The sequence below is a fragment of the Azolla caroliniana genome, unplaced genomic scaffold, assembly GCF_043228905.1.
Source record: "Azolla caroliniana isolate FFs.n. ecotype wild unplaced genomic scaffold, voAzoCaro1.0.p SCAF_2, whole genome shotgun sequence".
In the NCBI taxonomy this organism is placed as follows: Eukaryota; Viridiplantae; Streptophyta; class Polypodiopsida; order Salviniales; family Salviniaceae; genus Azolla; species Azolla caroliniana.
In genome coordinates, this window is record NW_028230437.1 from 24344544 (window position 1) to 24371158 (window position 26615).

Genomic DNA, 26615 nt, shown 5'->3' on the forward strand with positions numbered 1-26615 from the left:
TCTCTCTGTCTCTGTCTCTCTCTCTCTCTCTCTCTATATATATATATATATAGTCGTTACGCAAATTACCTTATACGAAGATAACAACAACAACTATATTCATTACATTGTTTGCCCTAGGTCACATTTATACTAATATGACATTAGGACTATTTACAGATATAGCCCCAATGGGCTCTCAGAAACATATCTACATATATGTCCCTTCATCCGGTGAGAGGTTCTCATCGGGCCTGCAACATCCGATTCTCACCGGGTCTTCCTTGCCGGGTACTCGTCATCCGGTTCTCACCGGGTCTGCATCATCCGGTTCTCACCTGGTCTTCCTTGCCGGGTACTCGTCATCCGGTTCTCACCGGGTCTGCATCATCCGGTTCTCACCTGGTCTTCCTTGCCGGGTACTCGTCATCCGGTTCTCACCGGGTCTTCCGTTGCCAGGTACTCCACATCCGGTTCTCACCGGGTCTTCCGATGCCGGGCCTTCGTATCCCATCCGGAGGGACCGAGATCCTAACATTTTTTACACTTCTTTGTATTTATTTAGCCAAATTTCTTTGCACACACATATAATTTGTATAATGGCAAATCATTGAAGGGTACATATTTTCATTAGCTTGAGAATTCAAAATTCAAGTTTCACAAATTTCATAGACAATGTGGTGAACAAAAAGAAAATGTTTGGCAATGCCTACACAATAATGACATGTAAAATTATAGACCTTCCCAAACATTATAATAAATAAACAAATTCTTAGGGGCAACTCTAGTCAATGTATTATAAAGGGAAATTGCATCACAATATGTATGGCAAAGTGTTCCCTTCCTCTAATTGCTTGAATACAAATTCTTCGATTGGTGTCTAGTGTGTTCTTAAAAGTCAAGGAGGTCTTACATATTTAGGACATTATACATAATATCATTCTTCTTCTTCGGGAATATAGAACATTTGCGATTGATCAACACATAGAATAAAAGTCTTCTTTTGAACACATTTAGCACAAACATGTGAGTAGGGGGGGAGGGGGTTGGATTGGATATTGGTCACTTTTGAAGAATTTGGGGAACTCTTAGCAATTTTTATCATTAACTTTTTTTGAACAAATAAACCAAGGAGTTGTAAGTAAGATGCTAAGATTCACAAAAAATAAGCTAAATATTATAAAAAGTATTGGATCCAAAACCCATGTTATAATTCAACCAACCATTTATATTTGGTACATATATATAAATATCCTTTCTTTTTTTATATGTTACAATGTTAATGAGACCTAAGGATTCAAAATGGCAAGGTCTATAAGGAAGCGAAATATTAACGTGGCACTCGTCCCAGTCCCACATGGACCTCCACGTAATCTTCCTTTGTTGCCATGAATAGGAGAGACATGCTAACAATTTTCTACCCAACCATTTAGTACTTGACTTTGCTTTAAGTTATCTACACGTTGATCCATCGAAGCCGTGTTAATGCCAAAATGCAACACATTGTAAGATAATTTGAGCGCCTCATTGTGTACTTACAAGCCTACAATATATCACGATAAGCTAAGATACAAGACCCAACTCTTCTTCGATGGAACCATAATACAGAGGTCCGAATCAATGGAGGTTAGGTACGTTGCACTTTGACACGGGGATTGATTTTCGATGTTCCCCTGCTGAACTTTGCTATCGTCTTACCACATGAAACCTTGAGAGAGCAAGGATCTCTATGATTTGCAGATGCAAGTGCTTCGTCGGGCATATTATGTACGTGCCGGGGCTACCTGTCGTCTGAAAGGATGTGGGCGAGGAGAACTGAAAGGCTTCCTGGCCGGACGGAACCCCAAGGGAACTCAGTTGGAGAAGCTAGAATGTGAAAGACGCCCAATGGGAGAGAGACTCTTGACGGTTGGGAAACATAGAAAAGAACCCGAATTCATGTGATTTGAAAGCCACCTGAAAAAACTGTTGACTTTGTTTTGGGAGGGGTGATGAGGGTATTGAGAAACAAAAACAGAGATACAGATACAGACAGAAAACAGAGGATAGGGTTTCTCCCTCTCTGACCTTGTAGATATTCCATACCTCTCCATTCCTTGAAAAAGCTCTCCATTTCTAGTCTTCCTTCTCAGATTTTCTTCTTCTTTTCTTGTGATACAGAGAGTGTTGCATCATGGGTCATGCTACTTCTCCCCATCGAAGCTTTAGTGTTGAAATGATACCTCTTGTCAACCCTAATCTCTTTCAGGTTTTGTTCTCTCACTAACCGATATGTACACACGCATGCATATGATCAACATTGTTTTTTGTCAGATTCTGCATTTTGTACCCATTAAGAAGATTTCTATGTCAGACATTTTCTTGTACACAAAGTCGATTTTTTTCCCCTAATATTTCTGTGTTTCCTGTCACATAAAAAAATAAATCTTTCTAGGATGATCAAATGTCTCCATCCTTTCCTCGCCATGCTTCTCCTGTGTATTCTAGAGCACCCTGTTCCCGAGAGATATGGACTTCGAAGAAGAAGGTGAGTTTACTTTTCATTTAATACGTATGTAAAGATCTTTTTCTTAGTGAAAAAACCTAAACATGCTATATGCACCAGGCACTGGGTTGACCATAATGGTGTAGGTTGTGAACAAAACCCACCAAAGTGATGGCGAAATATCCATATACTTCCTACAAATCCTGAAATGGTCCCTAATTAGGGCCATAGAAGTTCCCAAAAAATCTGATTTATGCAAAAGAACATTCTCAAGAGTGGAAGCGCCCAATGTATGCTCCCAAATATAGAGAAAGCATGAAATCATATTTACATCTACAATTTCTTCACCATATCCACATCTCTCTATGTGTGGCAAGGGTAATCTTTTGAGATTGTAGCGGTAGCCATTTATGTGAAACCCCAGCTAAGCACCTTGGAAAGGAAAATTTGGTCATTTTGGGTTAGTGAATTCTTCGACATTGTTCTTCTTAGCCAGTGTGCTTCCACCAAAAACCAAATTTCTTTGCATGAAAAAGACATAGGAAAATCTAGTCTCTAAGTAACTGGTGGTGCAAGACAAGAATCATAGCACTTTTGAAGAAGCTATGCAATGGATGTGTCATTTGATATGAGTACAGAAGTCATATGTATGAAAAATAATAATTCAGACTACTGCTTGTCATTTCAGTGTATGACATATGCACATATTCTTCAATTTGCTTATGGTTACTGTAATAAACCCTTTAAGCATTACTGACTTTCCAGGAAGGAGAGCATCGAAGCCAATTCAATTCAAGTAAACGTAGTGAGGTTAAGGACCCTCTTACTTGGGGCAGTGCTGTAAACACGGTACGTGAAGAGGAAAATTTATTTATCAGAGATAATATCCCAATGCTATCATTACCATCAAAAAGGGTTAATCAAATTTCTTTGCATCAAAAAGATATAGGAAAATCTAGTCTGTAAGAAACTGGTGGTGCAAGACAAGAATCATAGCACTTTTGAAGAAGCTATGCAAGGGATGTGTCATTTGATATGAATACAGAAGTCATATGTATGAAAAATAATAATTCAGACTAATGCATGTCATTTCAGTGTATGACATATGCACGTATTCTTCAATTTGCTTATGGTTACTGTAACAAACCCTTTAAGCATTACTGACTTTCCAGGAAGGAGAGTATCGAAGCCAATTCAATTCAAGTAAACGTAGTGAGGTTATGGACCCTCTTACTTGGGGCAGTGCTGTAAACATGGTACGTGAAGAGGAAAATTTATTTATCAGAGATAATATCCCAATGCTTCCATTATCATCAAAAAGGGTTAATCAAAATTTTGTCACAAATGCTGATATCGACCATCTACGTAAAAAAGTTGAACAAATGGAACAGAACTTGCAAAGGAAAGAATTTGAGTTACAAGCTGCAGAGACAAAAGCTCGACAAATCTCATGGCTGAATGCGAAGGTGGAGAGATTAGAAAGCCAAATTCAAGAGAAAGATGAGGCAGTTAGGAAACTTGAAGATCAATTATATGAGAGACAGGTATGAAAAATGTCTTCAAAAGAGGGTTTCAATGATCCAAATAGTTGTAATATGAGTTTAGCATCATTCCATGCTTTCAAAGACCTATTTACTGGACCTAACACTAGACATTCATGCTTACAAATTAATAAGGCGAACAATGTTCAGTTTTGTATTTTCACGTACAAAATTATAATGCTACGTAACTAAGAAAAACGTTATCGCAAACAACTATACATGCAGTAATATATATGCATTTCGTTGAATACGAGGATCTGATATTATTTTGTTGGGTTATTGTCTATGCTTTTCACACATATATGATACCGCAGTGTAAGGTCGTGAGTTTGCAATCATCTATCAAAAAGGCAGAAGTAAACTTGCAAGCATCAAACATGAAGGCCGAAAGACTTGAAGAAGCGCTTACTGAGTTACTATGCCAAGTTGGAGATCTTGTTTCCATCGTACAAAGCAATTCGGCCAGTTCGGAAGATAACCAAGTAGTGCACATTCTTCCCATTAAAACTTAGGGGAAAACTCCCAAAAAATGCCCATCAAGTATTTCATTATTTCCCCAAATGCCCCAGTTTCTTCGTTATATCCCTGGAATGTCCCTGGTCAATCCCCAAAAGAGAGAAAAAAGGGAATGAATTGGACCATATAATTGCTCAAATAGCACATCATCAGAACTGAGGGGAAAAAAAAATCAATCTTATAATAATTCAAATAGCACCTATAAGTGCTCAAGATAGGATTGAACATGGTCATTTGGGGAACTAATGAAATCTTAGGACAATTGAAGAAATAAACAAAATCTCTCTAGGGTACATTGGAGTTTTCCTGCTCAAACTTATGATGTGTTTTAAATAGTCTCTCTTGATTTCAGTATGGGTGGCATAATTGCTAACTGATTCCATTTGCATACTTAACCTTTAGTTGTTTTATTATCATGTTTAAAATGAGTAGTGCCATTGGCCATTGAATGCAGACTGATGGGATGTCCTTTTTTCAACATGCCGAAGAAAAGCAGTTAGAGGTTATGAGGAAGAAATATTTGGAAGCTCTGATGGTGGCCAAACAAAATCCAACTGAAGAGACACTTTTGCTCGTCTCCAAATTAAGAGAAAAACTCCAATATATCGCAATGTGCCCAATGGTAGTGCCAGACATAACGCAAGATTCTATAGTGAGGCAACCTTTCCAACTTCCTCCTCTTTGCTAGATGTTTATCCATTTCATATACAGAGGTCCGTGTCAACATGAAACTTTGGGATCTAATTGGGGTATAATGTTCTCTAGAATCTCTGCAGGGTGAAAAAGCCTTATCCATTTCATACATAGAAATATTTATATGAAGATGGATATGTGGGTCTCTTTGTAGTGTTATTTTCTCTAGATGTTACGCAGGAAGAGACAAAAGCTTTATACATTTCATGCACGAAGGCTATGGTCAACATGAAATTTTGGGTCTCTAAGTTCTAGCATAATGTTTCCTAGAAGTTACATGATGAGAAAGCTTAATGTGTATATATATATACATATATGCATACATACATACATACATATGTATGTATGTAAATGTATATATTAATATATATATATATATATATATATATATATATATATGAGATGGAAGTTGAATAACTCTTGAAGATGGGGATTGTCCGAGCCTTGGCCATGTATTGGAGAAATGTGTTGATTCAGATGTACAGAAAGGGGAATGGATTCTTGCGATTTTTGTTGCTAGTTTGGAGGCATGATCGATGCACATCCTATACATAAAGAGGGTCGATTTAACATTCTATACATAAAAAAAGGAGAGTTGATGTAACATGCCATGCATAACCAATATTGGTGCAATGGTGCAAAACCAAAATAACTTACAACATTGTAACAATGTTTCATTAACATAACCTTATCAAAATCCTTGACTTGTATTTAATAAACTTAGTCCTCCAACATTAGAAGGACTTATATAAACTCTTTGCATAGTTTATGACGCAAAGATCCGTTTTCTTTTTCTTTTATAACGAATAATTACTTCACACAAGAGTGTGATCATTTGTCACAAAATAGTGTTGTATGGAGTTAATATATTTCCTAGTGTTCTTGTGTATGGAAAATAAAAAAGGTGATAGTAAATAAGAATAAACATTGTATGGACTCTAGAGTTACTATATTTCCTAGTTTTCTCTTGTGCATGGCAAATCAAAAGGTGGTCGTAAATAACAAGTCATGTTGAGAAGTTTTGAATTTCAAATGTGATCTTGTGTAGATATCGTTATTTATTGGGTTTATTCTATCATTATGTTACCTCATGTTCTAGAATGCTCGATTCCATTAATGTGTTTTTGTGATAACCTTGCATTGGAAACAATCATGTTATGAAGAGACTCAAAACCTTGGTGTTTAAAATACACACGCTTTGTGCTTTTTTTATGCATAGTAGAACAATGAGAAACTTGATAAAGTATTTACTTGTTCTAACCTAATAAATGGTATGGTTAGGCAAATATGTTGAAAATGTGTTCTAGAAACGATTCAAGATTTAAGTGATCCATTTGGCCATACTACAATTTCTTAAAATGTGAAAACATCAACCATGTGGCCTTATTTCTTAGGAACTCCATTCCCAATATCATTCCTAGAGGTTAGGCATTATGAGAACTCTTGACTACATTCCAATTTAGGATCTTACCAAGATATTGTTGGAAACAAAGTTCCCAACAAATTAGTCTCTCTTAAAAGAAAATCAAGGGTGTTTTTTAATGGTTATGAAAAGATAACTCATAAAAGACTAATAGAAAAAAAAAGTTTTAAAAAAAACGCCCCTTGCTTGTTGTCTTTTCTTTGTTTCTTATATTGTAGGTTACAAAGCATCCTTTTGGTTTATGTTTATCATCAACCATATATGGATGCACATATTCATGAAGTGGTCTTTGAACCATGACAAGATAACTTGGACGAAATTACATGATCAAGCCTCTCAAGGAGAGTGAAGGGGTTGTGGATGAATGAGAAAGAAAGAAAGAAAGAAAGATATATTAACGTCTTCTAAGGCCAAATTTGGCCCATGAGAGAGAATAGAATAGATTTTTTATCGTCCACAAGGAGGCCAATTTCGACCAATCGAACCAAATCAACATATCATCATGTATGTGAATCCTTCTTAACAAGGGGGTGAAAACTCTTTATGTGAAAATAACATCCTATTAATTATCAATATTTTGGGGCGATTTGCTTAACATAAAGAGATGTGGAAGGAAATCCATCGATCGCATTTCAAAAGGTTCACGGGAACACATTGCCATAGAATAACTTGGCAGCGAGATGCGAGTGGATATGTAGTAGGAGGTACTATGGGCCACACCACAACTATTGTCCATTGGGGGCTCTTGGTCAAATCGTAGAAATGAGAGAAGAGCAGAAGGAAGAATGTTAAAAACTAAGTAGAAAGGGCAAAGTTGCTCTAAGAAAGATATACTAAGTAGAAAGGGCAAAGAAAAAACAAACAAGAATTTGAATGACATCGAGTAAGAAGCGCGCCAGGAAGGGGTCGAACCTTCGACTTTCTGCTTAGGAAACAGACGCTCTATCCACTGAGCTACAGGCGCTGTTTTTAGAATGAAAATAATTACAATTTTAATAAACTTAATCATAACTTGACACCCTTACCATGGGACCAAGGAAGTGAATTACTAATTGTGGAATCAAACATAAAGGCTCACCATGCAAGATATATGAACAATGAAATTGCGTAATGAATCCTCTCTTTCCATGTGGGAATGTACACATACATGTTAATGTCTATGGAACCCTAGGGCGCATGAAATGCATGTGTATGATTGGTTATATGTAAATGGTGGACATGGTTATATGTACCGATGACAACAAACTTGATGTGGTTCAAAAAAGAATACCCCTAATGTATCATGAAGTAATGAATCAATCGCTAATACAGGCAATTCCTTTTTGGTCCTCCCCTTCTTTCGTAGACTCTACGGGGATAGGCCCTTTGTCCATTGGTACAAAGCTTGAGTGATATACAAACAAGTCTCATAGAAGTTAGAACATAAATAAGTTAAACGCGATCAATCAAGAGCAATATATTTGAAGTTTGACGGAGCAGTAGAAGTGAAAGCTCCGTGATCATATTACTGGGTGGCTGATGAGGAGGGGCATTGCTGGGCAAAGAAGAGACATTGAGGTGAAGAATAAAGAAAGCCTCAGGGGCATGTTAGAGATTTTCAAAAGTCAGGGGTATTATGGGAAATACAGAAAAATAAACCGAGGATACTCGTCGGAGTTTCTCCAACTCTAAGACGAAGAAGAAGAAGAAGAAGAAGAAGAAGAGGTGCAGAGAAATCCATGGAAGACTTCGAGCAGCTCTATGATATACACGACACTGCTTCTTACATTCTTCGTCATGGGTATACACGTGTGGCTCTTCAGGTTTCCCATCCTCCGTTTTGTTAGAGAAGAAAACTCTCAGTTTGTTTCGATCCTTTTTTTCATTCGTACTACACTTCTGAGTTCTCTTTACGAGTAAATTTCTCGAGGTTTCTCTAAGTTAGGGTCACTGATATGGTAGATACTTGGTTATGTATGCTCACTTAATATATACATCTATATACACTCCACTGGAAATCTAGGGAATAATTCTTGACCCTGGTTATTTACATACTTGTGTATATCTGCATATATATATATATGTATGTATTTATGTATGTATATCTATACATTCATATATATATAAATATATATATAAATAAATAAATAAAAATATATGTATGTATATCTGTATATATTAAAAATACGTATATATGTACATAACCAAGTATCGACAATCAAAGAACCTAACGTATAATATACACAAGGACACAGATACACACATATAAGTATAATGAGGGGGGATTCATAAAATTTTCAGGTAGGTGTACTACAGCTAGGGGAAAGAACAATCAAATGTAGCACAATCCATGCCATGTTAGGGTCTCCTTGCACCACCCACAACAGGATTGTGAGGGTCTTGCTGAACTCGTTCATCAAATGTTATTTGATAGAACTATTATGCCTTGGGAGAAAACAGTGTTTGCACACAATCAGAAGTATCTTAGTATCACCTTGCACAACCCATATCAGAATTGTAAATACATGGTTGGTATGCACCCATTAGACCATCTTGGCCTCTTTTTAACATATGGGCTCGAGATCCCTGAGGGAACCTAGGGAAGACCAAAATCATGGTCTTTAACAGATCTTCAGCTGGAATTGACTGATTTGGATTAGAGTTTATATGGTGATGTGACCTTATATATATTTATATCGCCTTTGTTGGGGCTGAGTGCAACATGAGGAAGCAAGAAAAGGATAGCTTTATGGAGGTAAATGCTTCTTTAGGATCTTTGGAAAGAAAATATGCTTGCATTCATTTCCAAGAACTTAAGACTATTACACCTCGGGATAAGAAAACCAAGTATTGCATAATCAGAAGTATGTTAAGACTGCTTTGCACAACACATGTCAGGATTGTAAAGCCGTCAGCGAGTTGCAAAACTTAAGTTGTTGCATCATTCTTGATCTCCAACTCAGTGTAGATAACATACTTCAGTTGGGAACATTAATGGAGTTTCATATTGAATCTTCTTCTTCTACAGAACTAAAAAAATTTCCATTCTTGCATTTCAATTCAGCATAAACAAAGTTCTTCTATTGGAACATGTATCTAATTTCTTATTGAACCTCATACATTTTTTTATTGTTTTTGCAGTTCCCTGATTCACTTCTGAAGATTTCTGTGGCCATTTCTTCTTCTCTGAGACTCCACTTGAGGAAGCAGAGTAAAGGATATGACTCAGTGAAGCTTTATATCTTGGCTGATACTACCTTTGGCAGCTGTTGCGGAGATGAAATAGCGGCCGCACATGTCAATGCAGAATGCATTATCCACTATGGGCACACTTGCCTTACTCAGTAAGAAACTGTACTTATTCTGCCTAAAAAATGATATTGCTGATTCAGTGGGTGCATGTTCATCATATTTATGGACACAGATTTATTTTACATGCATAAAAGCGCACATTTATAGATAGATAATAGTAAAGTTGGACTCTTATCATAAGGACATATAAAGTGCATGGGCAGACAGATTTTGGGAGTATTGTTCCACATTGCACATTTGTTTAATGCTATAATCTTTTTGAAGAAATATTATTCTTTCAATGATTTCCAATGCATTGTCTTGAAGGGCAAGAATCCATTCAAAAAAGCGTAAGTGGGAAGGCTGGAATCAGTGTTGAAGCAGAAATCAATTTATGCTGAACAATTTTAGCTGGAATTTCTTTGTTTAGGCCATGCAACTTTTTGTATACATTATAATAGTTATAAGTTATAACAAGTTATTTTCTTCCAAAAAACTTACTTATCCTGATTTTATTTTGTAGAATTTAATGAATGCCTAACCATTTACAGGTCCTCAAAACTGCCAATACGATATGTCTTTGGAAGATGTGTGATTGATGTTGAAGATTGTGTCAATCATGTAGTAGAATACAAGTCAAAGTGCAGACAAACAATTCTGGTACTAAACCAGTAGTTTACATCTTTGGTTTAATTATTTTCTCCATAATAAAACATGCTCTTTTTTCTACACTCTTTCTACTCAGATAAATTTACAGATGTTTTTATGTGCCAATAATGAAATGTTCATCAATGGTATAAATTTGTATGTCGGTAACGAAAACATGTTTGTTTATCCTACTTCATCTAGATTTTGCATATTCTCAATGTGGGCATAGATTATAGATGTTTTGTATTGCATTAATGGTATGATAACGGAAACATGTTGGCTTCTTGTAAACAGCTACTTTTTGATCTAAATTTTGCACATGCAATACCAAACATAAGAAAGAGATTGCTGGAAAACCAGTTGTTGACAAATGTGCAAGTGGCAGAAGACCCTGATAAAGAAAGAAATCCATTATACAACCTTGCAGAAGAAACCAATGAAAATGGGAGGGATTTACAACTACTAGAATCAACAGACGAACATACGAAGCCCAAACCAACAAATTGCCAGCCTAACACCAGATATAATTGTGGAGGTCTCGATTGGGTTCTCCCGGAAGATTGCAAAATGGAAGATGCAATCATTGTTTGGATAGGCCACGAGAGTCCTGCGTTAACAAATATTATGCTCACTTTCAGTGCCTGCACTGTAGGTATCCTGTTTGATGTTTTTTACTGTTGACATGTATTTATGCTTTTTAGATATGTTGTATGTGTGGAGATTACTGAACTTGTTATTTGGTAATCAGACATGATGGCACATGATATTGTATATTATATACTGACCGTTATATAATACACTATATAATTACAGCTCTGAAATAATATGCTGGACTCATTATATTTACTGTGGATTCTAAATTGGCTTTCAAAACATACAATAACACAGGCTGCAATATTTTAAAGTGGCTTTAAAGATGAGCAAGGAACAGTGCATCTGTTTTCCTAGTATAATGGATCACATTTCTTCTTGACAGTTCCTGACTTCTCGGGTGATCTTGATTCTCAATTTAGAGGAGACTAGGATATGTTGTTAGGAACATATCTGTAATCTTCATTTAATTTAATGGAGTCAAATAGACCAGAGATAGGCCTATTTGTCCATGCCTCATCAACTACAGTCTGGATAGACCTAGGATTATTTGGTATATAGTGGACCAGGTTCCCTCTTTCAGACCCGATCTTCTGCCTTATTGTGATTTGCACTTAAGATCTCCCCGATCTCTTATATCAGGGTACAGATCTTCCATCGCGGTATATACTCTCTGTCTCTCTATATGTATACTATATACATAGATACATAGATACATACATATATATATATACATACATACATACATACATATATATATATATACATACATACATACATACATACATACATACATATACATATACATACATACATACATACATACATACATACATACATACAGATATATCTATATCTATATATATATATATATATATATATATATATATATATATAGATAGATAGATAGATAGATATCTATCTATCTATCTATCTATCTATCTATCTATCTATCTATCTATCTATCTATATATAGCCTATAAAAAACTAGATAATTAACTCATGTTTCGAGGATCTCTGGGTCCATCACTGTTAATTCTTAAAATACTTTTTTGCTAAATATGTTACAACTTCCATAACGTAAAACTTATTTTACAGGTTATTTTATACAACCCTGATAAGAAATGCTTCAATTATGATGTGGCAAGTCAAAGCAAATTTCTAATGCGTCGGTAAGCAATGGCAATTTGGCTATGTAAAACCTACATGATTTTACAGATACCATTGCCTTTTTTCGTGTTTATTTGAGAAACGAATTGTTAGTTATCTCACAGGTATTATTTAATTGAACGGGCCAAGGATGCAAATATCGTTGGTATTGTTGTAGGAACACTTGGAGTTGGTGAGCATGTTTGCATATTTCTTTCAATGATGTTAATTTCTCATTGCTGGATATGAAGTTTTTTTATTGAAATGTTGTATGCATTTTTTTCATGCCATTTACTGGAAGACATTTTCTGAATGTCTTGTTCCTGCCCATGATGTGTATAAACTCTGTCGTGCAGCTGGTCACCGTGAAATGGTTCAGTTAATAAGGAATCTTGTGAAGGAGTCAGGAAAAAAGTCATACACGCTTGCAATAGGAAAACCAAACGCAGCAAAGCTAGCTAACTTTCCCGAGGTCAAGTATATGTTCATAATTGCATCATCGTCTTCCTATTTTCCTTGATTCTAAACTGAAGCAACCTATGTGTTCTGTTTCAGTGTGACATTTTTGTATTAATAGCATGTCCGCAAACAGCATTGCTGGACAGCAAAAATTTCATGGTTCCCGTGATCACGCCTTTTGAAGCAATAATTGCATGGAGAAGGTCTGGTATATGTCTTTTTCTTTTTTATCCTAATTTCCAAGCTATAGTTGAGTGAAGATTCTGAGGTTATGAGAAGCTAAAAAAAGAGGATGTCGAAAAACTCTGTTTGTATGCATAATATAATGTAGAACGTTGATTAGAGATTATGGCCAGTCTTTAAAGAAAATGTCTAAGTTGCTACAAGAATTCTATTTGTAACCCTGAATCATGATATCCAGAAATCTTAACTTTTCTGGTGACATCAGGGGAAGTCATTGGACTGGAGCTTATTCTCTGGATTTCAGATCCATAATCAGATGGTATAATTCAGGAAGGCATAGACCGCAAGGAAAGGAAGAAGCTCGTTTTTCGTTCATAAAAGGTTCCTATATCGAAGAAGAATTCGATAAAGAAGCAGGTACATCCTTCGTTATTTGATCACTTTGATCTTGCATTACCATTCCATGACATAAATTAGGCGAATCTTAATTGGCATAATGAATTCTCTAAAATTGAATTATGTTGCCTCAGGAAAGTCTATACCAGTGGTGATATTTTCTTTTCTTGCATTTGCCTCAAATCCTGACTGTGCTTCGAAGAACTTGCTATCAAGTGAATAGGAAATAGGTGGCATTGTCAATTTATTTATTAAGGATATATATATACTTAGGGCAATTCACATTCGTGTTTGGTAAAATTAGTCCCCAAAGTTTAATGCAAATTTATAGGAATTCAGAGGAAATTGTATATATCTGTACCATTTTATAAAAAATATATCTGATTGATGAGTTTAAAAACTCTTGTGGTCTTTTAGTGAATAAAGGCACCGTTTTCTCGAAATGCTGAAGCACATATTTCTACACGTTACCTCCCTTTACTTTTAAATGAAATTGTGTTCCATTCTTGTAGGTGAAGAAACTGAGATACACCAGTCAAAAGCACTGCAACCAGCGAATCAAGCTGAAGAAGATCTTCAATTGCAAGAAAAGAAGTGGTCTGAAATAGTTTCAAAGGTTGAAGCTCGATCCGGTGCTGAATATTTCCTTTCCAGATCATTCCAAGGCTTAGAGGTGAGCGCCAGCCAAAAGGCAACTGTTGGACATGTTGTTGGAAGGAAAGGGAGAGCATCTGGCTATATCGATGAACCCAATAAACACTGATTTAGCTCTTTCTTTTTAATATTAGATTTTATATTTGGTTTGGTAAATGATATTTTTTGAGAAGAATCTTGTATATACTAACTCAACACCAAATGAGAATTATTTCGGTTGGAAATCTGAGTGTGGAAACAATGTTATTCAAAGCTAGTTTAAAGGATATTATTTGGATATTCCATTACCATAGTTATTGCTTAGTCACGTGAATGAGGAAATAAAGAGATTTTGGTTGCTTTACTGTTATTACCATGGGAAATATACAAGTGATTTTAGGTACACCTTTCATGATTTGCTAGTTGTGAGTCTTAAATTTGATCAAATTTTTCTATGTATGTATGTTGTCATTTTGAAGTCTTGAGACTAGTTAGTTGTGTTTTGCTATTTTGATGAACAACAATGTTGATCAACAACAAATTCGTTGGGTGATCACCCAAGCAAATAAAAGAATGATTGACTATAAAATGGAAGCACCTTTTTCATGTTAAGGTTCTTAATCATGTCTCGAGGAAAATTGCTCATAAATTTTGAAGGCCTTTGTATATGACATTCACTCATGTTTTCAAGGATCATGTTTATGCATTGAAAATAAAATACGAGTGCGCACAAACTGAATACCAAGGTGCTTGTGCAAATATTGTGTCCAAATTTGAGGGCATATGGTAATTGATTCTTAAGGGTATGCAATTTCGGTAGACTTGGGGGGAAGTATCTCTTGCTCCATTGTTTCTTCATGCGATGAATCGATGTGTGATGTGTCTGCTTCTCTTTTGGGAAGGTGTTTTGGTCACTTGATTTGAAATTAGCCGGGGTCATAGTTAAAAAACATTGGTGTCCATCTTCGAGGTACATGGCGTGGGCAAGCCCATTGTAGTTTTATTTATTTATATCGTGCGAAGTAAATATGTATGTGTACATATAAGCAAATATTCTTAGGTGTGCTATGTACATAATAAGCCATCAATGATAACAACTATGGGCAAGACAAACATAATAAGCCATCAATGATAACAACTATGGGCATTTTTGTCTTGTTTGTTTTGTGTCAGTGAGTGTGTGTAGCATTAGCATTAGAGGGATGAGCTGCGACGCGTTCCATGGCTATTCATTCATTCATTCATTCATTCATTCTTTGGAGAGATAAAGAGAAGAGAATAAAAGAATACAATGGAATCGAGGTTATGGGGTTCTTCTCTTTCTCAATATCTGAGAAACAGGAGCCTACTTTTGTAAATATGAGAATCACTAGTGGATAGATAGACCCATCTCTGCTCCAAGCTCTTGAGCTATGGAAGCTCTGTGATCTCTCTCTCTCTCTCTCTCTCTCTCTCTCTCTCTCTCTCTCTCAGAGTCCGTCCTTTTTTCCTCTTCTTCTTCTTATGTTTCTTTCTTCTGTGTTCCCCTGATATGGCGTTTTGCCCTTCCAACTCCCCTTTCTCTCATCATTCCATTTCTTCTTCTTCTGAACCTTCCTTATTGTCCCGCCTTTCTTCTTCAGTTTCTCTCGTTTCTTCATTGCAGATTCATCATCATCAGGAGCTTTTCGTTTTACCTAAGTGTCAGCCTTCTGTAGCTCAAATTTCGTCTTCTTCTTCTTCTTCTGCATTTTCTTCTTCCTCCTCCTCTTCTACTTCTACTTCTGCTGATTCAGAATCAACCATTTCCGTTGTATCGCGATCTCGCAGTGATGGAATCTTCGTATTCGATGAAGAATATTTGCAGACAAAACCGTTGAAAAAAGAACCTTTGCAGAATGAATCATTGGAGGAAGGATCTTCTCCTGAAGAGTCTTTCCAGACGGATTCTTTGAAGGAAGGATCTTCACAGAAGGAATCGTTTCGGGTACAATCTTTGCAAGGAGGGGATCAAGATGAAAATGGTGAGCTTATCTTTGGTGGAAACAGTGTTTAGCGGGGTAAAAGGAATCAAGGGTCCTTTAAGAGCTCATCCTTAATGTGAAGAATTTGGCGTCAATGGTGATAAATCATCATCTAAATCTATTGGAACTATTCCTTTAACATACTCTGATAAGACATGATAATCATGAAATGAAGCAGTGGTCCCATTGGAAACTTATCTTCATCTAAATTTATTGAAGCTGGGTTATTTACATACACTACCTCAATGATATTTTGAAGATTGCTTTTTTTCTAATTTCGAAAACATCTGATATCGGCACTTTGACATCAACGTTTTTTGAGAAATAATTTAAGGGAAAAATCCTTCAATGTCGAAACGCAATGTTGATTTTCAGATAATGTATGTGAAAATTTATGCTAAACTATCTGTTGGATGATAAAGCTTACCATGAATGGTCATAAACGATAAGCTAAATGCTCTACAATTATTCTTTGGCATTACCATATCTCAATCTTGAAAGCTATTTTTTACCCTAAAACAGGTTAGGTTTTTATATCTTAACTGTCAAAGTTAAAGGTGGTTTTCAAACGATGCAAGTGTAAATTTTACTAACCTAGGGTATTTGTTTATATGTTTTGATGATAGAGCTTATCTATAATTGAAAATATACCTCTATTTTGATTTATTTTAACGTTCAAACATTTCTGCAGATGATGAAAACAAAAGAAAGATCTTCCCTAATTTTAAGGAAGCATATCTCTCTGATACGAGGGAATCCAAAACTATTAGGGTGCTTTCAAATCTCAGGCCTTCAATTGGTTCCGGAAGGCTGCCCATTAATCTAGATCTTGATCTTTACAGAGCTCGATGTTTGTTCCGGAAGCGTGAAAACAAGAAAGCTGAGGAGATATTAAGACAGGTTTGATTCCATTCTGATCTATTATCATGATCCCTTTGTTTATACTTTTAACAGTTAGAACATGACAATAATACAAAGAATTCGAGTTTGTGATATCCGTATTGAGTCTCCTGAACTTCAAAAAGGCTGTTCCTTCACATGATGTTTGTGGTTAATAATCTTCAGATTGTTGGTTTGAGCCGCAGTGGGTGGGTGCATCACGTACAAGAAGATCATATAATTGAAGATTGTTATGCCTAACGCTTGAAGTAATACCCACTAGGTGCATCATAGATGAAAAAAAGGAGTTTTTTCATGTCCATATCTAGTCCGTTAAAGGTAAAATAAGTTGTTTCATTGCATGATGGTCTAGGGTTTTGAGTTCAATCACTACTGAGCACATCATAGATGGAAAACTTTGAACTTCTCATGCTCAAATGTAGTCTGACAAGGCTAAAATAGGTTCCTTTGCATGACAATCTAGGGTTGTTGCTTCACATAGTAAGGAAAATGCCTCATAACCTTTGGGTTATGGGTTTGAGCCACCTGGGCATGTAATTGGTATGGACATTTATATTTGATATGCGTTGTTCAATTGGTGAATCCTCCCTAGAAGGACGTGTGGGATCAAGCTCCACCATTTGCTTCACATGGTCATAATTTGATGTGGTTTCACAACTAATTTCTAGTAAGTATTAGGGTGTGTATATTAAAATGGATCGTGCCTTTTCCTTAGCATGTATACAAATCCTTATAACATAGTGTAGGACTGATTTACTGCCGCTCATTTGAATATTATAAAATTATTTTCCATTCTATTCACAACCAACTGAACAGCCAAGTGGTTATTATGCAAAAATAACATATGTGGTCTGTAATATAGTGCTTAAATCCTGCAATCAACTCTGTTCAGAGGTACAAAATTGCTAATCCATTTGGCATCTTTTCATCATGATCAATCACAATCAGTATGTGCCACATATACCAAAGAAGTGTATCTTTGGAGGAGATAGACTTGATCCCAGCTACATAGGAAACTTGCACACATGAAATAAGTCATCAAATCAGTCATACCTTTTTAGGAATGCATAGACCTTCTTAGTAAGGATTTCATAATCTGCAATGAGGAAAAGTCCTCAGTGAAAGGGATTACACAATCTGCAATGAGGGAAATGCCTCAATAGTAAGGATTACATAATATGCAATGAGGAAAATGGCTCACATTTGTTCCATGCGTGCCGTGATTTTTTTTCACAATCAATGAGTGTCTGACATGTAAATGAAAGAAATGTATCTTTGGAGGAGATATCCTTGATATCAGTTACATTGGGGTCTTGCACACATTGAAATAGGCCATAAAATTGGCCATGCCTTTTGTAAAGTATCCTCCTAAGAACGTGTCTGCTTCTCACTAAGGACCACATACTCTGCAATGAGAAATACCTCTCATTTGTTCTCATGCTGACCATCTATAATGTCTTGAATGCAGTATCAAGATGAGTGCCCAATCAACCAGTAGCTAATTGCTTGAAAAACTAGGGTAAATGTGCCTAGTAGAATCTTACACGTAATAGATTGGAAGTCTTGAGTCGCAATTGATGAGGAACCAAGACAAACAAGCTTTTACAACACTAAATTCACTAGTGCATCACAACATCTGTTAACTTCTCCAACACAATGTCTAATAATAAGAATACTCTTGATCTTCATTATCCTGTTCTCAACATGATGTCTTCTAATTAGAAAACTCTTGATCTTTGATGTTGGACTAACTAGACTTTACGCTTTTTTCTCTTGTACCTTCTAATTCCTTTAATTTTCGTTTGATCTCTTTGACACATTTACTTTAAATGTTTTTTTACTTCCGTTCATCTTTCAAAATGATGGTAAAAATTTATATACCATCTTATTTCCTTGCTGAAGAAGCTCCTCACAGGAACATTGTTCCTTTGTATCAAATTGTCAAAACTATTCAAATGCTAAACATTGGCTTCTTTGATAAAAATGGAAATTTGTTTGAATAGAGATATACGGATAAAGGCTATTCAGAGTAAGGATCAGAACTAAAATTTCAATGTCCCTACTATGGCTTTTCGATTGTGTGCATCTCTATTCAAGGACTACGAACAACTCCAGAAGTCCTGTGGCTGCATTTTCAGCAATGATTCTTTGCAACTGTTTGTCTTTACTACACTCCAAGAAGCTCAACTTGTGTTTATGAATATCATAAGCATAGGCGAGAGACAAATGCTTCATGTTTTTCTTCTTTTTGATGAACTAGTATGTCAAAGTTATTTGGTACGTAATTTTACTGCGGATTTGTAGTCACAATCTGATTTGATATTCCAGTGTATCAAAGATTGGCCTATGGATGGAAAGGCTTATGTGCTATTGGGGACACGCTTAATGAAGCAAGGGAGATTTGTTGATGCTAGAGCTGTTCTTGAGGATGGTTGCCAGGCTGCTCGAGGTGAAAATCCATATATTTGGCAGGTAATTTTACTGATATAGTTCACAATATTTTCTTATTTTAATAATGTCTTTACTTCTTTGCTCAAATTGTAGGTATTCACGTATTGTGTACAAATCTAACAAGAATTTGATTAAATCAATTGTAAAAACCACTATTTAAATAAAGTAAAACTATCCTTTATCATCCTTTTGGTAAGTGAAAACTGTTAATTATTCATGCAAACATGTAATATATATATATATTTATCACCCAATAATGGCCTTATTAGGTTTGAAATTTGAACTTGTGACCTTAAAGAATTATTGTTTCTCCACCAAGTGATTTATCTGTTGGTAAAATAGGTATTTCCGCAATCAAATGTGCACATATATACACACTATATATGTATCTATGTGTATGCATATTATTAGTTCGGATTGTATAATGTGAAGGCAGTGCTTTTCCATTGTATTTTAGAATATAATGTCTAGGTTTTAGTGTAGTCTCTTGTCATAAACTTCGCTCATTAATTTATGAGTAGAAAGAGCAGGATGTGTCTTATTTCTACAGATCTTCAGCGGACAAAGCTTTATTTTTAATGTTAACACATAATCTCTTTGACAATGTGTATCTGATGTCCTTGCTGTGCAGGCCTGGGCTATCCTAGAGGAGAAATTAGGCCATCTTTCAGAAGCCAGAAAACTCTTTGATGCAGCAACGGCAGCTGATATAAGGCATGCTGCAGCATGGCATGGATGGGCAGTTTTAGAGTTAAGGCAAGGTAATACAAAAAAAGCACGTGAGCTATTGAGTAAAGGTCTGAAATATTGTGGAGGAAACGAGTACTTGTATCAAACCTCAGCTCTCATCGAGTACAGAGCAGGAAAAGTTGAATTAGCGAGAGCTCTTTTTAGCCAAGCCATTTATTACAACCCAAATAGTTGTGCAAGCTGGCTGGTGCGTATCCTTCTTACCCCCATAAATGCTAAGGCAAAACCCAGAAATACCCCTGAGTTTTTCTGTATCCCCCCCAAATTCATCTTAGTTTTCATTGTTCCTGCAAACCCCTGAATGAGAGAAAAAAGAGACGTATTTACCATATGATTAGCACATCAAAAGTGAAGAAAAGGGGATGAATTCACCGTGTGATTCCTTAGATAACACACTAATTGGTCAAGAGGCAGGTTAACCAAGGGCATTTGAGAAAATAAAGAAAACATTTGGGGTACTCCAAAGTTTTTCCCTAAATCTGATTCGACTTTACAGGTTTTTGTGAAATTCTAACTTGCTGCCCAGGAATGACACTTGAACTTTACAGGCATGGGCCCTTTCAGAAGCAGATCAGGGAAATAACTCTACAGCACGCTATCTTTTCCAGGTAAAACTTGTTGCCGCTATTTCAGAGAATCATAGTGACAGCTTGTGCTTTTAAAGCAAGAAGTTCTGGACTGTGAACAGTGTATTTGATTTGTTAAATATGCTAAGCACTAAACGATGGTAACCAATTGGTTTAAATTATTAAAAAAATTAGCTAAGATAAAAAAGTCTATCAGAGAAAAGCAAACTTGCTTGGCTTTCCTGTCACCTAACTCAACTCTAGCTGCAACTTGGAATTGGGCTTGTATTATTGCAAGTGAAACATTGAAATGTGTGTCTTAAGGACGTCATGGCCTTTAGGTTTTATGCTTGGAAGTAGCAAATAGGTCATCTTTAAATATATAATAAAGTATCTCCCTTCTCCTCTTTTTGTGCTAAACTGTCTGCTTAGAGGCCTGACATCTCAGTAGAGAAAACCATGTTGAATTGTCAGAATGCATTTGGTGTATGCAGTTAATATATTCTGGTATTATGTTCACTTCTGTTTGGTCTATGCATTTTATGTTCTTTGTTCCACATAATAGGAAGGCTTATATTTCATTATCCTGCAGAGAGGTGTGAGAGCAAGCCCAAAGAATCGATATGTGTGGCAAGCATGGGCAATATTTGAGTCCAATCAAGGAAATAAAGAATTGGCAAGAAGGCTTTTCCAGGAAGGAATTGAACTGAACCCAGATGATGCTGTCCTATTACAGGCATATGCTCTTTTTGAATATGGTTCCTCTAACCCAAATTTTGCTCGTGAACTTTTCAGAAAAGCTTCCTTGGCTGATCCAAAGCATCAGCCTGTTTGGAATGTAAGTGTATATGATCAGTTTAAACTGTTCTTTCATTGTTCTAGGTATGCAAATGCATGCCTTGTAGAGCAGTATAAAATCTCATCTCTGTTCCCATTTCTCATTTGATGTCCATGGCGGTGACGAATTTATAAACTTTCTGTTTTGTTTCTTTTGGGGAGTTTGATATGCCATAGAAAGAACAATTTCATTAATTTCGAAAAGTGATCAAAATGGTAGTTTTAGAGCTGTCTGACATCATGTGTAACTTGAGGGTTGCACATTGATAGTGTACTAATGCTGGAGCTTCCCTAAGGATAATCCCAAGATGTCTCTGCATCATGTTAACTAAAATCTGCTTTATCAAAGGATAGAGGAGGGAGATTGGATGGTGGGCTGGATCTGGCTGTAATATCTGCCTCTCAATCTTCAATTAGCGCAGGCCCAAACTCTGTGACTCTCTCTTCAGTCACACCTCAAGCTCACTTCCTATTCCCAATGCCTGCTGTAAAGGGATTTGAGAATACTAGTGAAACTGTAGCTAAGAGGCTTGGAGTGCCGAAGAAGCATGTTACATACCTCTGTGTAGGACCTAAAATCTGCTCTTGTGGTTGTAACTCCCGATGTCTGCAGGAAGCAGTACGAGTAGTCCGAGCTATCTCTGTCTGAGGCGCTCATAAGCTCCATGAAAGTAGACTGGTCATAGAAGAGGATGGTGTATTTGTACCTGATGCATTGGAAGGCTGAGCATCAACGTGTGTAGTGCTCCTCTGCATCTCTAACTCACCATAGCATAAGAGCTACACAGAATCAACTGGCATGTGCTCTGGATGAAGCCTTCTCTCTGTCTCTGCCTGAAGCTGATGTGATGATATAAGAAGCTGACTAATACACACCTCACATTGTGGGAGAGGTCTGTGTCCATGAAACTTGGTTGCATTAGAAATTTGAAAGTTATTAGTTGGCAATGTCAGAGAATGGTCTGCACAGAATGCTATTTTTGTTCCCTGAGGCTTCACTGGTTGCTGCCAAGTTCTGGCGATAGTCAGGGTAATATTATGCTGCCTAGTAATTTTGTTTTGCTTTCATGCTATACGGAACCATGTACCTGCGACTCGTGTGTATTAGACTCTTGGCACTTCTGTGAGGAATCATAGGCAAGTCTGCTACATCTATCTTGCGGTGTGCCATGTCTGATAAATGTTACAGCTGTCACAAATAAGGCTTTGGTGCTGTTCTCTACTTAGCTTGGAGAAAGCCATGCTGCTTTACTTCTAATCATGTGGGATATCATCATCATCGAAAAGTTCTCTCCAAGGGATACCTTCCATCATAGTAATCTTCAGCATCATCATCCTGTGCAATTTTGGCACTGCAATCTAGGAGATCCTCTTCATCGTGACCAATGTTATGTGTTTCTAATGCACCATGATTTTCCTCCAGTCCAACCTTGACACTGTCTTCGCTCATGAATCAATCTATATTTTCATATCTGTGCACCGCAAAAGTAATGCTGCAACCAATGTATCATACAACCAAAGCCTTTGTCCTAGGTTCTTGGAACTTAATGCGAGCATTTTTTCTGTCCAAAGGTCCTATGAAAGCATATCTCTTCGTTGATCGATTCTCAGCTTCTCCCCTCATGTTGACCTAGGCCTCACAAAAGTGACCCATATACATATTAGGTCACAATCTCCACCACCTTACCCATGTATGGAAACTGCAATCCAAATTGGTTGATCCAAGCTGAAGAAGTATTAAAGAAATCGCTTTGATCTTCTGTGGGTATACTAGGAGATCTCAATCATGACAAAACTCTTGTAATGCATCAAGATGGTCCTTGAGTTCTGGTGACTCTGATATGAGCACAATGTCTGTTATCTGCATTTAGTAACATTGAGATCAATGTGTGCCCCCAGTTCCCCTCCTTGTGCAATGTACTGCTGCATCTCCTAAAGATGGAGAGTCTACTTCGGAAATCTGTCTAGCTGCCACCCATCATCCCATATTGCTCAGACCATCCGTTAAACTAAGCTAGTTGCTGAATTTTACTGTTCTGATCTTCCACATGTTTGGTTCTGTGGTCCAGTAGGCAAGAAAAGAGCATTCTTAATGTCATCACAGATGGTTCTGTCTTTGTTAGGTGTTCTTGAAAGCTAGTACTAACTTTTTAGGAATTCCTGCAAAAACACGCCTAATCTCCTTTTATGTGAGGCATTCCAAAGTGCCATGTTCTTGTTATATGATAAACATCGTAGCTGTTGTTCTAATTCATATGGTTATGCAGGCTTGGGGTTGGATGGAATGGAAAGAGGGAAGTCTTGAGCTTGCTCGGAAATATTACAAGCAATCATTATCTATTAATTCCAGAAGCATGGAGGCTGCACGAACATTCCATGTGTGGCATCGATCAATCTTTAAAACTTTAGTTTTGCAGCCATGATTTGCATTGTTTATTAAGTTGAAACAGAGAGTGAAATTTTATTCATTCACACTTTACATCTGTCTGACAAATATTCTTTGCTATCATTAGGCTTGGGCAATTTTGGAGGAAGGAGATGGTAATTCGGCAGCTGCGAGGTTGCTGTTTAAATGTGCTCTGAGAGTTGATTCACAAAACGTCTTTGCATGGAGGTCTTGGGAAAAGCTAGAACTGAATCTCGGTAACAATGCACGTGCGGAAGAGATAAGGACGCAGTATTTGCAACAGGTTTCTTGCATCTGGGCTCTTATCATTGGAGAGGCAGTCCATTGTTTTGAGGAAATCATTACATGGAAGGGGAAGAGAAAATTACAACTCATTGCACGATTGAAATATTACATGCATACTCAAACAAGAAAAAACGAAAAACGAAAGTAGAAATTTCCTGTTTTTCACCAAGAAAAGCATGTACATTTAAGAACAGGGGCAGTACATCACATCACATTGTTTTTGCTTGTTTTATGCATCATGTTGATAATATATGATGTTTTATGCAGAGAATTGAAGTGGTGGATGATGTTCCTTGGGAAGTTAGCTTCTCGAGTGTGTTTGCTCCCGCAGTCAACCGAATCAAACAACTTTTAGGGATTGGAGAGTCCCAACCAATGGAAGACGATGAGAAAGAAATAGATTTGCCCAAAGAAATTGTGGAGGTTATGAATAGGAGGAAGCTTGACATGAAGAAAGTGGATGATGATGAGCTCGATATTGAAGCTTTTATTCGAGAGGTTTTACCATGGAAATACAAGAAGGCAGAAGAAGGTTCAAAGTCGTTTACTAAAACAAATACAAAAGAGAGATCAAGACCTTTGATTGTGGCTAATGTGACAAACTGAGAAGGAACTTGCAAAAGAAAAGCCTCTAGAAGAGGAAGAAGATTATTTGTGAAATATGAGAAAGCTTTTGGTGTTAATCTTGGATAATGCCGGATGCAAAAGCAAAGAGGAATCAGCCCTGAACACTACTGAGAATGTACATTAAAATCCATTACTGTAAAGATTCTTCCAATTGAAGAAATAGAAATGCCATGAGTTGGCCCCTGTATTGTTGCATCATCAAATTCAAATAATGCTTCGTCTTAACTTTGTTGTCAATGAATTCTCTAATATAGATATTATCTCCCATTCACAAGCATTCTCATTTGATTCAGTTCAAGGTTCACCATGCCTTGAACCTTATCTATATTTTGTGACTCAGCTATAAATATAATCGGATCTTGGCTCAATGTAATGAACATATTTATTAATGAACATGACTATGGATATTAGTTAAGGTTAACCATAAATTGAGCTTGGCAAGGTGCCCTTTTCTCAAGATCAGGTCACATTGTTTGAGCAATAATGAACATGACTTATTGAAGTCAACTCCAAAAGATTTGGTCATCTTGACCAAATGATCTTGGGTCCAAGGTCACCTTTATTGATGAGTATGGAGGGCGCCACAATACTAATGTCAACCATGCATTAGACTTGCTAGGCGACTTGACTTCCTCAATTCAATGTAAATCTATGTTAGACTATGCTCTAGATTTGACCAAGAGCATATCAATTTGGACTTTCACGATCCAATGTACAAGCTTTGTTTGATCAAATTCATGGTCCTGGATGCCCTCAGTTTGAACAAGTTTTACATCAAATGCTAGATTATTCATGCAATCCAAAGCTTATGTTAGTTGATTGGCATGGTTTCATAATCAAAGTCAATGCCAACCATGCTATTAACTTGACCATGCACTACATCAAACTTGGAAGAATTTATTCTATGGGCTGAGATAGGTGTAGAACTCACAACCCCATGGTGCAAAGAACAATCCCTTAACCAAGTAGGCTAAACACCAATGAAGACCTAATTTGTTGAGGCACATTTCGGGCACAAATACAATATCAAATGTTCAAATACGGCGTCAATGTCCATTATGTACCTTTGAATGTCCACCATGCATCCAAAGGGAAACATAGTTAGACATTGTTCATCAACACAAGGGCTCGGAGTCCTATTATACTATGAAAGGTTCATTCCCATGTTGGAGGTCAATACTACAAAATGTCACCTATGATGTCTAGACAAAAGATAACTCATTTTACAATAGGTTAGACATTGGGAGACCATTTATAAGTATTCTTAAGTTAGGTTGGATAAGCAAATGAGTTTAGACGTCATTTTGCATTAGGTAAGATAGAATGTAGAAATGGGAGATGGATGCCAAATTCAAAAGAGGGCCGCCGCAACTAGGCCATTGGGATGTCTAGACTATAGGGACGACATAACACACCAAAGTTTGTTGGAGCCATTACATTTCACACCTGATCGGACACCGCACGAGGAGATGTGGGTCGAGGGACAAATAGCACACATACACTCTAATCTAGCTAAGTTTTTAGGTTTTGATGATGAGAATCTAAATATATATGATTGAGGGGTTTAGAATAGAATTGAGTCAAAAGAGTTAAAAATAGAGTGAAGAAAAGGAGAAGATTTATTTATTTTTCCTTCTCTTTTTTCTATTAAAACAAGGAAAAAGGTGAAGAAATGCCGCATTCTCAGCTACAATAAAATAGGTGGGTCCCTTAATTTAGCCATTCTTCTCTAATTCTTCAAAAAACAAAGACAATCTGTATCTGTCTTCAAAATCCAATAGTACTACTCTCGGGTTTCCTTTTGCCTTCTCCTTCTTCTCAAT

General features: G+C 36.7%; 3 protein-coding genes and 1 non-coding gene across 8 annotated transcripts; 3 read left to right on the top strand and 1 right to left on the bottom strand.

The window, feature by feature from the left end:
- The first annotated feature begins 2105 nt into the window (after positions 1 to 2105).
- On the top strand, positions 2106 to 6083 carry LOC147867720 (uncharacterized). 5 transcript variants are annotated; one of them, XM_087315514.1, is made up of 7 exons: positions 2106 to 2227; positions 2414 to 2506; positions 3637 to 3720; positions 3856 to 4008; positions 4320 to 4487; positions 4976 to 5173; positions 5692 to 6083. In XM_087315514.1, the coding sequence occupies exons 1-7, from the start codon at positions 2153 to 2155 to the stop codon at positions 5767 to 5769; spliced, it is 849 nt and encodes a 282-aa protein (XP_087171640.1). In that variant the 5' UTR covers positions 2106 to 2152; the 3' UTR covers positions 5770 to 6083. The 5 variants fall into 5 exon arrangements, with proteins under 5 accessions (XP_087171640.1, XP_087171638.1, XP_087171637.1 ...); XM_087315512.1 differs by having other exon boundaries at positions 3637 to 4008; positions 5287 to 6083; XM_087315511.1 differs by having other exon boundaries at positions 3637 to 4008.
- Positions 6084 to 7528: 1445 nt separating this feature from the next.
- Positions 7529 to 7601, bottom strand: TRNAR-CCU (transfer RNA arginine (anticodon CCU)). Its single transcript has one exon. It is a non-coding gene; the product is annotated as a tRNA-Arg (tRNA).
- A 686-nt stretch (positions 7602 to 8287) lies between these two features.
- LOC147867722 (diphthamide synthesis DPH2 family protein) lies at positions 8288 to 14211 on the top strand. Its single transcript, XM_087315524.1, has 10 exons — positions 8288 to 8439; positions 9758 to 9960; positions 10459 to 10567; positions 10850 to 11203; positions 12245 to 12318; positions 12421 to 12488; positions 12652 to 12767; positions 12851 to 12957; positions 13203 to 13354; positions 13846 to 14211. Exons 1-10 carry the CDS (start codon positions 8356 to 8358, stop codon positions 14094 to 14096), a joined length of 1518 nt encoding a protein of 505 aa, XP_087171650.1. The 5' UTR covers positions 8288 to 8355; the 3' UTR covers positions 14097 to 14211.
- A 1224-nt stretch (positions 14212 to 15435) lies between these two features.
- Positions 15436 to 25017, top strand: HCF107 (high chlorophyll fluorescent 107). Its single transcript, XM_087315516.1, has 9 exons — positions 15436 to 15969; positions 16661 to 16869; positions 19198 to 19341; positions 19952 to 20257; positions 20619 to 20678; positions 21229 to 21474; positions 23741 to 23851; positions 23987 to 24163; positions 24433 to 25017. The coding sequence occupies exons 1-9, from the start codon at positions 15498 to 15500 to the stop codon at positions 24769 to 24771; spliced, it is 2064 nt and encodes a 687-aa protein (XP_087171642.1). The 5' UTR covers positions 15436 to 15497; the 3' UTR covers positions 24772 to 25017.
- Positions 25018 to 26615: the final 1598 nt, after the last annotated feature.